This window comes from Engraulis encrasicolus, chromosome 15, assembly GCF_034702125.1.
Source record: "Engraulis encrasicolus isolate BLACKSEA-1 chromosome 15, IST_EnEncr_1.0, whole genome shotgun sequence".
NCBI lineage: Eukaryota > Metazoa > Chordata > Actinopteri > Clupeiformes > Engraulidae > Engraulis > Engraulis encrasicolus.
The window spans coordinates 17,848,830-17,862,920 of NC_085871.1; the positions used below are offsets into that span (position 1 = coordinate 17,848,830).

Genomic DNA, 14,091 nt, shown 5'->3' on the forward strand with positions numbered 1-14,091 from the left:
AATGGAAGCTCCAGTGTCCCTCAGAGTTGCTGCGGATGTGGATATGGATTGCGTTTCAATGGATCTGCATTACCAATCACTCCATTGACTTCAATTACACAGACACGGCACTAATCGCCCCGCTCATTATGTCCCCTCCCCCGGTGACAGTACCCGCACGGTGACATTCAGTCAAGGTAACACGGATGGTTGGTGTGACGGGGGTGTCTGTCTGTCTTTCTGTCACTGTGCTGCAGGGTGGTGGGCATACTGTGTGTGTGTGTGTGTGTGTGTGTGTGTGTGTGTGTGTGTGTGTGTGTGTGTGTGTGTGTGTGTGTGTGTGTGTGTGTGTGTGTGTGTGTGTGTGTGTGTGAGTGTGAGTGTGAGTGTGAGTGTGTGTGTGTGTGTGTGTGTGTGTGCGTGCGTGTGCGGACCATGTGTACTGTACCTGTATTGTGTCATGCATGTATCATGTTGGTGTTTCTCTAACAGTTTCGTGATTACTTGTGTTTCAGTTAGAGATTCTCTGCACAAAGGTGCATGAGGGTGTCTGAGAGAGAGAGAGAGAGAGAGAGAGAGAGAGAGAGAGAGAGAGAGAGAGAGAGAGAGAGAGAGAGCACACAAAGAAAGAAAGAGAGGAGAGATTGTATATATTTGGCACTGTGTCAGATCATAGCACAGGCAGAGTGTGTGTGCATGTGTTTACATCAGTATGTGTCTATGACATGACAGCCGTCCACTGGGAGCAGGCTACATTATTGCCAGCCACTGAAGCAGAACTAGAATATGATTTCACCCGTAGAGAGAGTGAGAGTGAGCAGCTCCTGGATTCACCCTGGGTGAAGTCTCCTCTGACAAGTAAAAAAAACTCAAAGTAGTTCTTATTCATTTGTAGCTCCATTTGTTTTTTTTCTCAGTATAACTTGAAATATGATGGGCTATGGGCTATGGATGGGCTATTTTAGCAAAATTCTTGAAAAGTGTGTTTTTACACTATTTTGGTCAAAACTAGTAAAGAGAATCATTTGGAAGAATGTTCTAGTTCCCTTTCCACTTTCCTTGATTTGAAATTCCCTGCGCCTGTTTTTAAGAGCCTTCCTTCAGCAAGGCTTTAGGCCCCATTTGCTAATCTTTTAGCCATGTTTTAACACCCATGTTTCCATTATTTCCATATATGACTGTCCTTAATGTTTTGATCAAAACAGTCTCAAAATACACTTTGCCCAGATTTGTCTAAATGCCCATTCACTACCATTCAAAATTTCAAGCCTATTGTGCCACCCTTTAACATCAATCAAATATGCTAGAAATTTACGAGGGAGTTATGATAGTGCAAAGGAACGATACTGCAAGAGCAGAGTGGGATATTGCAAAGTTTTCATTTCATCTCCCAAACTGAACTTGAGACAGAGAGCTGAACTTGAGACTAGGTCGGTTGCTGAAGTCTCTACCCAAGTGGACATCCATGTTGAGCTGAAGGAACTCAGAGACGTGATGCAGAAGCAAGAAATTAGCATTGCTGAGCTGAAGGTGGAGTTAAAATCAACTCAGGATGAACTAAAGGTGATGAAGGCTGGTAATGGTGATCTGAAAGAAAGATTAGTCACTAGCGAGACTAAGGTAGAGAATCTGGAAAGGGTGACTGCAGCACAACAAACCAAACTAGTAGCTGTGAAGATCAGACTGACTGCTAGTGAGACTAAGGTGGAGAGTCTGGGAAAGGTAACAGCAGCACAACAGACCGAGCTGAGGGAGCTGGCAATACTGGAGACCAGACTGGCTGCTAGTGACGCTGAGGTGATGGATCTGACAAAGGAAACAACGGCACAGTCAGCTGATCTGAGGTCAGTTGCTGAGAGACTGGCAGCCACTGAGACTGGCATGGAGCATGTGAAGAAGGATAATGCAGCACAACACACAGACCTGACTCTCATGAAGGCTGAAGTGATGAACCTGACCAGGGAAAGTGCAGAGCTACAGAGCAGACTGGCAGTCACAGCAGCTGGGGTAGAGGATCTGAAGGTGGACAGTGTAGCACATGAACAGGAGCTGGCTTCTCTGAAGATGAAGTGTCTGCAGCGCAAGAGGTAGAAATGACACAAGTGAAGACCAGACTGACAGACGCAGAGAATGAAGTGGACAACCTTGAGAAAACTGCAGAGAAATCCAAGGTGGCATTCTCAGCAGGTCTGACTGACTCAGGATACATAATGGCGGGAAACAAAGAATTGAATTTAGTCTTCAGTAGAATCATCACCAATGTTGGACAGGCCTACCAGTGTTAATTTCGTCAACCATGACTATGACTAAAATATTTCGTCAATGCCCTTTTTTGATTTTCGTCATTTAGACTAAGACTAAGACTAAATTGGGAAGGCAATGACTAAAATATGACTAAGACTAAAATTGATTTTCGTCATTGTGACTAAGACTAAGACTACATTTTAAAAAGCTGACGAAATTAACACTGGTATTAAATAAAATAGAGAAAAAGAGAACCAGTGTTTGAAGAGGTTTTATTCTGTACAGTGTGATATATGTTAAAAAGAGAAGCAGTGTGCGGAGAAGGTTTATTCTCTACAGTCAATGATATATGTTAAAAGTGTGTGGAGAAGTTCTGTAATGTACAGTGTTGACTAAAATGACGAAAATGACAAAAAATCGACTGAGACTAAAATTGATTTTCGTCATTTAGACTAAGACTAAGACTAAATTGAGAAGGCAATGACAAAAATATGACTAAGACTAAAATTGATTTTCGTCATTGTGACTAAGACTACGACTAAATCAAAAAAAGCTGACAAAATTAACACTGTGGCCTACAACAGCAGGTCAGGCTTCTTCACAGCTCCAGTCAGGAGAGTCTACTACTTTAGGTTCACTGTTATGGATTATCTAGTCTCACGATGGTTGAGTATCAGAATGTACAAGAATGGGCAGAGAGCCATGTGGCTAAGCGAATATGACACTGATGAACACTGCACCTATCTGACTGGCGGAGTGACTCTGCAGCTGGAGGTGGGAGATGAAGTTAACCTGAGAATTCCAGAAGGCTACAGTAGGCTTTATGATGATACTAATAATCACAGCACCTTCAGTGGTTTCCTCCTGTTTGCTCTCTGAGCTTAGGACCATCACAGGGATGATTGACCATTTATTTTCATTGGCATATTATTGCAAATCATCAGTCATGATGAAATAAAATCTATTATGATGAAATAAAAAACACTCTCTGACTGCAGTCTTCTTGTTTTATCAAAAGAAAGACCTACCATGAAATTGATACAAGGACTACTACTACTACTATTAACAGTCAGCTGAAAATCGCCCTATTGGTAATTATGCACATAAGACAACACAACACAATATAACAAAATGCTACCTCTGCACGTTACCCACAGAGACTAAGGGTATTCCGAAAGACTCCACTCTAGGGGCGCCAACGGAGGAGTGCGGACTCCATTCAGAATGCATGGGCTGTGCTCTCTCAACAGCGTCCCTATAGGTGAACTGCAGGCACAGGTCGGATGGCGAGTACCACTCCCCTCCCTGCAGGACATTTACACCACACGCCTCACCCGGAAAGCACTGATGATCATCAAAGACACAAGCCACCCTGCACACAAACTGTTCAGCCTCCTGCCCTCTGGAAAGAGGTACAGGCGCCTCCGTTCCCGTACCACCAGGCTGGCGAGCAGCACAATGCACCAAGCGATCAAGAAATTGAACACTCAACCCAGTCTCCCTCCACTGTCAGCCTCCATCCAGCAAGGCCACTGACAACCCCCCCCCCCTCATCCCCCACCACCATATCTGCGACTGAACATTCCACCTGCACTACTATATTTGTGACTGAACTTTCAACCTGCACTAACTCAAAACATGCGCACACACACACACACACACACACACAACACACACACACACACACACACACACACACACACACACACACACACACACACACACACACACACACACACACACACACACACACACACACACACACACACACACACACACACACACACACAAGCACACTGCACTTTCTGCACTAAACCCAAACATACACACACTGACACACACACACACACACACACACACACACACACACACACACACACACACACACACACACACACACACACACACACACACACACACACACACACACACACACACACACACACACACACATACGAACACACACACAGATGCACACCGCACCTTCTACCTGCACTAAACACACACACACACACACACACACACACACACACACACACACACACACACACACACACACACACACACACACACACACACACTGCTGCTGTACTTGACAGACCTTTTTAATATTTATTTTTCTTCAAAATGCTACTATTACTATGTCAGAACGCTATAAAGGACTTTTTAGGAAAAGCACAAAAGCACAACAATTACCTCTTAATGTATGTCCTCTACAAGTCTTCTGTTGTCCAGTCTTGCACTTTAAATGTCTGTATGAGCACTGTCTATGTCCATACTGCCTTAAGTCCATGTATGAGTACTGTCTATGTCTATACTGTCTATGTCCTTACCTAGATTAGTCTATGTCTGTATGGGAAAGCAAGAAACGTAATTTCAAATTCTTTGTATGACCAGTGCATGTAAAGAAATTGACAATAAAACCTACTTGAACTTGAACTTGAGTTTGAAGGCTGTGTAAACCGGCTGTGACTATCAGGGATGTTAGCATGGGACAGCTATGACAACAGCAAGTAATCTGGCATTTCCTGGTGGGTCAATGTTGCTCAGGTGGCCGATGCTGTTGTTTTCTTGGTTTACATTTTCTTAAAGAGTGGCCTACAACTACAAGGGCGCCAAGCAAAAATACCTGGGCATTTTTTTGGCCCTAACCCAGTAATCAACAGCAGGGCTTAACCTTGAGAGAGGTGTGTGGGAAGGATGCCTCAATCAGGGGTGCATTTCTCAAAAGATAAGTTGTTAGCCTGTTAGCAACTTTGGTAGTTGCCAATGGGAAAATGCATTGAAAACAACAAAGTAGCAAATGTAGTAACTAAGCAACTTTGGTTTCGAGAAATCCACCCCAGGACTCTTCAGTCACGGGGAAGGGTGGACTGATGGACTGAATACTGATCAGTTACTCTCCTCATCCATATGCAAATGTATGGAATTAATTTATACAAGTACACAGTAAAAAATGCAGTGTTCATTCAGCACTATTCTGATAGCACATGGTCGTAATCCATTTAGTGTCAATTCAACTCTGAGAGTCAATCAATCAAAAATATTTATATAGTTCATATCATACATAAATGTCATTCAATGTGCTTAAGAATAGAAAAAAAGAGAAGGAACAAGAAAACAAACTATATTGTTTTATGGTGTAATTAACTAACTATCACCACTAACTGTTTTTAATTTTCTTTTAAAACAAGATACTGTTGGGGCAGTTCTAATTTGGACAGAGTTGTTGGACAGAGCGCTGAATTAACAGCCAGAGAGTTGAACAGTTTATGGACATACATATGGCTTCACAATGTTTATCAGTTGAGTTCAACACTAACACTGAATAGAAATTTGATTTAACAGTGCATTTTCACTGCATAGTAATTAAGGAGACCATAAACTTTTCTCCCATTGAGTGATTAATTAACACAACTTTTGAGTCTGATGCCTATGCCAAATTTCCGTTCTGGCGGAAACATTGTTTTAGTAATAAATGATCGACACCTGAAGATGGGTGTCCTTGTTTTATGTGACAGACACTTCAAAAGAAGCTTTGGGGTGCATTGGCGTGTACTAATGTTTTGAAGATCAGATTGAAGTTAGAATCAGCATAATATAATATAAATAATATAATATAATATAAAAAGAAAGAAATTAGTTTTTACTATCACATACACTTGTAATGAGAAGCATTATACATACACAAAAAGATTGAAGCAACTAACTCATCAGAGCATGCACTGTACATTGGTGCAAGGTCAGAGGAGCTCTGTACTGAGTGACATCTGCTTACAGTGACACATCTGATACACTTTAAATATAATGTACTTCCACACAGCGTTGATGACGAGGATGATCATCTTTCATTGGTGTAAGGATGAGACTATGAGTGACCATAGTGATCCAGAGTACTCAATGAGTCTACAGTTTATATTGATAGTAACTGATAGTGACATGCATGCCTGTCATGTGTGAAGACAAACACTATCACACACATTCACTCACCCAGTCTCTCTCTCTCTCGCTCTCTCTCTCTCTCTCTCTCTCTCTCTCTCTCTCTCTCTCTCTCTCTCTCTCTCTCTCTCTATATATATATATATATATATATATATATATATATATATATATATATATATATATATATATATATATATATATCTTTTTTTTTCTCATGGATGGACTCGGCTATTCTTTGCTCTCTTTGTGTTTTTTATTGTAAACACATTTCACTCTCATGTGTGTCCTTCTGCAGTCTGTTCTCAGGTATCTCCTCTCCGCCAAAGACAGGCTTGTAAATCTCCCTTTTGATCAATATTGCCACCTCATAAACAGTGGGGCCTCTGAAGACGAATGCTTCAGGTTGAGCACCGGAGTCCGGAGATGAAGCATTGAAAACAGATTTTTTTACTGGTGAGTGATGTTGTGGAAGGTCGTGTGCTGTCTTATACTGTATGGTGTTTTCTTATATGTGTTTCTGTTTGCTTTATGGATTATAAAACGCAACAAATATGATCATAAAGGGGATACTGTGGTGCACTGTGCCAACACGCCGATACCAAAAATAGTAGTTGGCCAAAAGAACCCAGGTTCGAATCCAACCTCGGTCATGTTCCCATCCTGCCGTACCCCCACTCATTTCCTGTCTCCAGCTGCACTGTGCTATCGCAATAAAGACTACAATACATTATCATAAGAAAAGAAAACAGATTTACTCACTGAGAATGCACAGGTAAGAGTTGCTAAATATATAAGCTTATAGTGGAGCCTTTCTATCTATTCATTCCCCGCCATTGACGGTCTTTCTCTTTGGCTCGCCTTGAAAAGCACCCGTGGGCCTGCATGGGTATCAAATGTTTCCTGAAATGGCAAATGGAGAAATTTACAGACGTGTCAAATGCATAGCCTAGCCCCACATGGAGATTTTAATGGCAGTCTATACCTTTGGCTTTATCTGAAATAACTTTCATGTGTGTATTGATTTCAGGAAATTCCCCACAACTCTATGCAGCTGATGGATCTATATTGAATTTTGAGAGAGTGCACAGTTCTTATGGGATTCGGTCTGGATGTTGTTATTCACATATAGACCGGTATGGCTCTCGATGCTACAGTTTTAATAGATTGATGCGTCTGTAACGTAAGTCGATCGTCTTAAACTTGATAACCGCCGAACTGCATGGCCATAAAAACTAGAGCAGGAGTCAAGTCATGCACGCATTTACACACACATGCATGCATGTGTGCACGCACACACTCATACGAATATAATGATGAAGGGGAATGATAAAGGGGTCCACAGAGCAAGAGAGAGAGAAGAAAGAAAGAAAGAAAGAAAGAAAGAAAGAAAGAAAGAAAGAAAGAAAGAAAGAAAGAAAGAAAGAAAGAAAGAAAGAAAGAAAGAAAAGAAAAAAAGACAGAAAGAAAAAAAGAAAGAGGATACTCGTTTTACTGCTTCTCCTTCTTTATCCTTTGCAAACTTTTGTATTTTCTTGTTTGTATTTTCTCCAAACTGCATTGGCTTATTGTTGGATAAGATCTAATGTCTAGCAATGTATGTGTATTTCCTTTCTGCCTGTATTAAAGGAATTCTTAATTCCAACTTCATTGGTGAATTTTAAAGGGTAAAGACAGCTGTCTGTCTAAATGTGTTTTGTACTTTCATTCAACACAGGTGTATCCTCAGAAGGGTAACCATTAGTCAAAATAAATTATACTCTGAAACATCTAATCGTCTAAAACAGTGTGAAACCATGTGACAATCAGTCTCCTATAGGCTCATGTAATCCTCTATACATGACTGGTTTTGATAAACCAGTTTGATTTTCTTGGCATTTATTAAACAATGGAAAATCCTGTAGAGCATAGGCCTACTACATAAAAATGAGGCTAAACGCAGTGTGTAGCATCCAGGACAAAGTCATCTAAAAGTCTCCCACACCCACTACATAAAATATTCAGTTCATATATTCAGTTCTGGGCCCCCTCTCTCCCTCGGGGCCCGAGACAACTGGCCCCTTTATCGCCCCTTGTCGGGTTCCCTGCATGTAGCCCCATATCTAAATCATTTGTCAAAACACTTCTCTGCACGGCTCATGATTACAACTTCATGCAGGCTATTATAGCTGGCATGATGCATACAAAATCACAATAGACTGTGAAAGTAATGGGATTGTGATGATGTTGACGCTGCTTAGTGCTGTATGACATTGTGCTGCTTGCAATATCAACTGCATGTCCTTATCCATGTCTTCATGTATTATTTGAGGTCTTCGATAATCTGTTTGGGATGAGGAGATCTGTCCCAATACTGTGCAATGGATGTGGGACATATCGTGGGATGGATGGATGGATGGATAGATGCACTTATTGATGATTTGCTATATCGATTGATTTATTTGATACAGTAGATTGTCCACATGCAGGGTCATTGAAAATCACACACACACACACACACACACACACACACACACACACACACACACACACACACACACACACACACACACACACACACACACACACACACACACACACACACACACACACACACACACACACACACACACACACACACACACATCCCACTGTGAAAGCACACACACCTATGCAGTGGGCTATAGGTTGGCAGTAAACTTGCAGTGAAGACTCAACATAAACAAAGCAATATTGAAGGATCATTTCCTGGTTAATCTGTACCTTTTAGTATGGAGAATGGAGCTCTGGTGCCAGCTCACGTGCAGCAAAGTAAACAAAGTATAAGGAAGCGTTATGGCATGACACCTTAATCGACCTGTATCCCACCGAGGTATAATTATCTTTGCTGTTGTTATGTCTTTCTTATATTTTACAGTTTCAACCAGACACTGTACCGCGCTTTGGTCAGTTTTCACTGTTTTTAAATGCTAAATAAATTCAAATGTACTTACTTACTTACTGTACTTACTTACCAACTTACTAACATCCTTACTGTACTTACTTCCTAAATATTGTGTAACACTCAGGAAATGAGGAGCATAGTGGTGGAAATGTGATGTGAGTTAACCGAGGCTCCTATAAAGGTCGGGGCATTAATGAAAATGGGTTGACCTCAATTAAATAATGTCTCCAACCTGCTGTCTCTGTGAGGATCTTAAAAGTGCCAACAGTGGTAATACACACTAGTTACAATATTTACAATATTTACACCCTTACAAAAGTGATGTTCTAGCTAAGCCCCCCATATTTGGGCTTACATTGCCCATGTGGACCCCGGTTCGAATCCAGTCGAGGTAATTTCCCGGCCCTGCCACATCTCTCTCTCCCAATCACTTCCTGTCTGCTCTCACACTGTGTAATAATAAAGGCAGAAAATCCCCAAAAAATACTTTTAAAAAGTGATGTTCCTGTTCATAGAGGTCCTCAGCTTGGTGTGCTGTCCCTGCAGAGAACAATTGAGGCTAGATGTGTTAATCAATAGCAAAAGACCCATTTAAGGCACTTTACCAGAAACTCTTATCAAGGAGAAAATAAAGCAGATAGCACAGGGGAGTAGGCCAAGCGTACGGTATATAAACACTGTCAACACGCGGTGTGAGTGGTAGTGAAAGAGAATCCACATTCATCATGAGAGCCAGCATAAGCTTCCTGCTTTTCTGTAACTGCCATCTGCTCTGCTTTGGTAAGTACTACACATTTCAGAAACAGAGTGCACATTATGTCCATGGGCTATAAAACAAGTTCATGAAGTTAAATTAATATTTCAGAATGAATTAGTGTTGCCTGGTGTTGTTTTTTCACATTGAGTTGATCATATGCTCTATCTGCTGTTTGTAATTGATGTAGGCCTACTTTTTTTTTTTTCATTTGTATTGTATATTGAAACATTTTTATTTTCTGCACAGCGATGGTGTGTAAAGTGGTTCCGGGTCGCCTAAGACAGATCGATGCCGGGGCAGGACAAGTGGTCGGCATATCAGACAGTAAGAACATCTACACTCTTCACAATGGTGCGTGGAAACATATACCAGGCGTCCTCAAACACATCAGTGTGGGATCAGCTGGAACCTGGGGTATCGGCCTGAAGGACGAAATCTACAAGATGGTGGCGGGATCATGTGTCAGAGTTCCAGGTGAACCCATAACCACTTGTAATGTGTGTGTGTGTGTGTGTGTGTGTGTGTGTGTGTGTGTGTGTGTGTGTGTGTGTGTGTGTGTGTGTGTGTGTGTGTGTGTGTGTGTGTGTGTGTGTGTGTGTGTGTGTGTGTGTGCGTGCATGTGTAAAATAGCCAATTGCTCCAGGGCTACCTTGCCATGTGCTTAAATAATTAATCTAAATGTAATCTAAGCGCAAGTCACCCAATATATCAGGATGAGCTAAATGAAATGTGTTTTATGCATTTTTAATAAAAAATGTTAAGTCTTTTTTTTAAATGTCTTCTTTCTAGGTGGCCTTAAGCAGGTGGATGCTGGAGGAGAGCATATTATTTCAGGTGTGAATTCAGCAGACGGCATTTACTGCATGAGCAGAGACGGAGTATTGGGATTCAAGGGGCCTGGAAGCCCAACGCCCTGGCTGCATATTCCTGGAGGCCTCAAGTACTACAGCTGCGGCCCTATAGGCTGCTGGGGTGTTAACAGGCACAACAACATCTACATGATGAAGGTGGGTTTTTACGTTTGCAGAAGAAATACAGTACAATGGGTTAAAAGGAAGTGACACTTGTTATTTGTATACTCATTACTCATTACTTGTATACGTCCTGATGTGCTCTGTATTGACCCCACACTGTGCTTACTTGAATGTCCTCTTTGTACATCACTTTGGTTAAAAGCGCCTGCTAAATGTAATGCAATGTAGTGTAATGTAATGAAACAAGCTGGGGAAATCTCTTAATGTTTCAGCAGTGGTGTGCAGTGCATATACATTTTGGGGGGGCAGGTGCTGAAGCACGATGAACTTCTGGCTGCCTTACTAGGTTATAGAGGCTATTTATTGTATTATTGTCACATGCTTTTGATCGTGAAGCATTTGTAGATTGTCATCTCAACATGGACTACAATACATTGTGACAATTTAAAAAGGGCATTTTTCCAGTAGGGTAAAGCAGCAGGTGCTTTAGCATCACCTCGTCCCTATCTCTATGTGTTTCAGTGTTTTTGTGCAGAGAGATTTTTTTTTCATATGACCTTACTTACTTACTTACTTACTTACTAAGGCCTTTAAATTCCCATAGGAACATAGGCCATTGACAAAAGTCTTCCATCCTCTCCTGTCTTGGGCCCTCTGCTCTAGTTGTTGCCACGATAGTCCTTCTTCCTTCATTTCCTGCTCGACAGTTCTGCTGCAGGAGGTTTCATATAGCCTAACCTACCCATGTTGAATGGTTGTTGCACCTAGTTTACATACACTCACCAGCCACTAGGTACAGCTTGCTAGTATGTTGTACCCCTTTTCCTTCAGAACTGACTCAGTCAGCAACAATACTAAGGTAGGCTGTGTTCTTCCTTTGCATTGCGATCCTGCTGCAATATTTAGGGAGTGAGCCCAGCATCTTGTGGCGGCACTATGAGTTGGACCCATGTCCCAGGCTCCTTGGCCATGGTGGAGGTGGCATCTGACGGCACTGTCTATGGAGTCTCCCCAGCGGGACACATCTACCGCAGGTAAATGAAAGTGCAAGTCCCACGGCCATATTTATAAAGTGCACAATGTAATTGCATTTATGCCTCGCCCATGCAAGAGGGAGCCCCAACAGGCACCACAACAAAGCTTTTAGGGACGGCACCATTTACTGGCGCTGCCGCTTGATATGCTATAGATATAATCATCAAATACGAAATAGAGTATTCTCACAGCTCCTGTCAAACACCAGCATATTAAGATGCTTTCCATTGTGCATGATCAACCAAAATATAAACTACCGGTATGTTGCATGCAGCCACATTCTTACGCTTCTCTGATCTGGTCTTCCGCAGGGAAGGTGTGACGTCATGTAACCCCACGGGAGTGCTGTGGACTCCAGTGGGGGATGGGAGCAGGTACAAGCACGTGTCCTATGACCTGGGACACCTGTGGGCTCTCCGTGCAGATGGGACCATTCTGGACTGTGTATGATGGCGGTCATTTGAAGTTGCTTTTTGCACTTGTTTTCAAGTCACTTACTGTATTTTGTAACATTGTATTTGTAATGGGAAAAGGGGTGTAAAGGGGTGTCCAGTATTATCACAATGACTAAAAAAGATGGTATTAGGTACTAAATTTACTAAAATCGGTATTAAGTATTATTTGTTTCCTGAAGCAATATAGTAATAATAATAATGATAATAATAATAATAATAATAATAATAATAATAATAATAGTAATAGCTGTAGGCTATGTAATGGAGATTTCCAAGTACCATTACACACATAGTTCATGGGTTGTACAGTATGTTGTTTGTTTTTTGTTTGATTTCTAAATGTTTTCACATGTACAGCATCTTCAATAAATGTTTTGTAGGTATAGTAGTATAGTAGGTCTGTAAAACATTTCACACACATCTATCCATACAATAACCATGGAAGCTACCAGTGAATGTAGGACATTCTGTGTGTGAGTGTGCGTGCGTGCTTGGGTGCATGCGCGTGTGCCTGCATGAGTGTGTAGGCTATGTGCGTGCATGTGTGCATGTGTGTGATGGAGGAAGGGTCAGCCTTGATGTGTGTCTCAAGAGAACCCATACCTCCATCCCTGGCTGTCGAATACACCAACCAAGGTCATCGCTAATGCTTTAAAATACCATCACACAAAAGGACTAGCCCAGCCGGGAGCCAGTTAGTGTATGACATCAGTGCATTCCCTTGGAGAATCCCTGGGAGTTGCCACGTTTATATGATGTTTTTAATTCAGAATGAATAATTCTGAATTAAATACTTCGGAATTTAAATGATTCTCTGTCGAGGTTACACAAAGCTTAAACATTATAACCCATTGAGCGTCTTTCGAACTTGATGTGTGTGTGTGTGTGTGTGTGTGTGTGTGTGTGTGTGTGTGTGTGTGTGTGTGTGTGTGTGTGTGTGTGTGTGTGTGTGTGTGTGTGTGTGTGTGCGTGTGTGTGTATCTGCATACCTGTGTGTCTAACCTGTGTGCCCGTATACATGTGTGAGAGACAGCAAGTGTGTGTGTATCTGCATGTGTGTGTCTGCACATCTGTACAGGTACATGTGTGTGTGTGTACACGTGCGTGTGTACGTATGTGTGCATGCATCAAACTGCGCGAATGTAGGATATTGTTAGCACCTACACTACTTCCGCCTCTGCAAACCAAGATAGATGGGCAGTGCTGAGTCTGGGACAAGCGTGTTGGAGATAGGGGGGTTGTGGGAGAGATGGGGGGCAGTGCAGGGGTCAGTTCCTCTCCAACAAGGAAACCATGATGAGGCAGCAGGATGAACTCGGCCCACTCTTGGCAGCAGAACCGGACTGAGACCAGAAAAAGGTCCCAGGCATTTTGACCTGCCCACTCACACAAGATACCCCCCCTCACTTTTGGACCCCTTGTACTCCCTTCTTTTTTTTTCTTTTAACAGTTTTTATTGATTTTCTTCAGAAAAAAAGACAGTATAATTACAATTGTGCAATGCACTCAGTGAACAACCCTCCCCAAACTCCCACCCATTTACCCACCCTCAGCTAGCCTATAGAAAGTGACTGAGTTATAAGTAATATGAACATACACAGGCACACACGCACGTGTGCGCGCGCGCACACACACACACACACACACACACACACACACACACACACACACACACACACACACACACACAGAGGGGAGAGAGGGAAAGAAAATAGAAAAAAAGGGGGGGGGGTCGTCTATTGTTCATGAATTGGTTCTTGTATGCCTTGTACTCCCTTCTGATTG

At 42.1% G+C, this 14,091-nt stretch overlaps 1 protein-coding gene across 1 annotated transcript; it reads left to right on the top strand.

Moving 5' to 3' along the window:
* Positions 1 to 10,090: 10,090 nt before the first annotated feature.
* Positions 10,091 to 12,476, top strand: LOC134464835 (fish-egg lectin-like). The gene is made up of 4 exons (XM_063218170.1): positions 10,091 to 10,316; positions 10,632 to 10,849; positions 11,723 to 11,850; positions 12,163 to 12,476. Exons 1-4 carry the CDS (start codon positions 10,091 to 10,093, stop codon positions 12,299 to 12,301), a joined length of 711 nt encoding a protein of 236 aa, XP_063074240.1. The 3' UTR covers positions 12,302 to 12,476.
* The last annotated feature ends 1,615 nt before the right edge of the window (positions 12,477 to 14,091 follow it).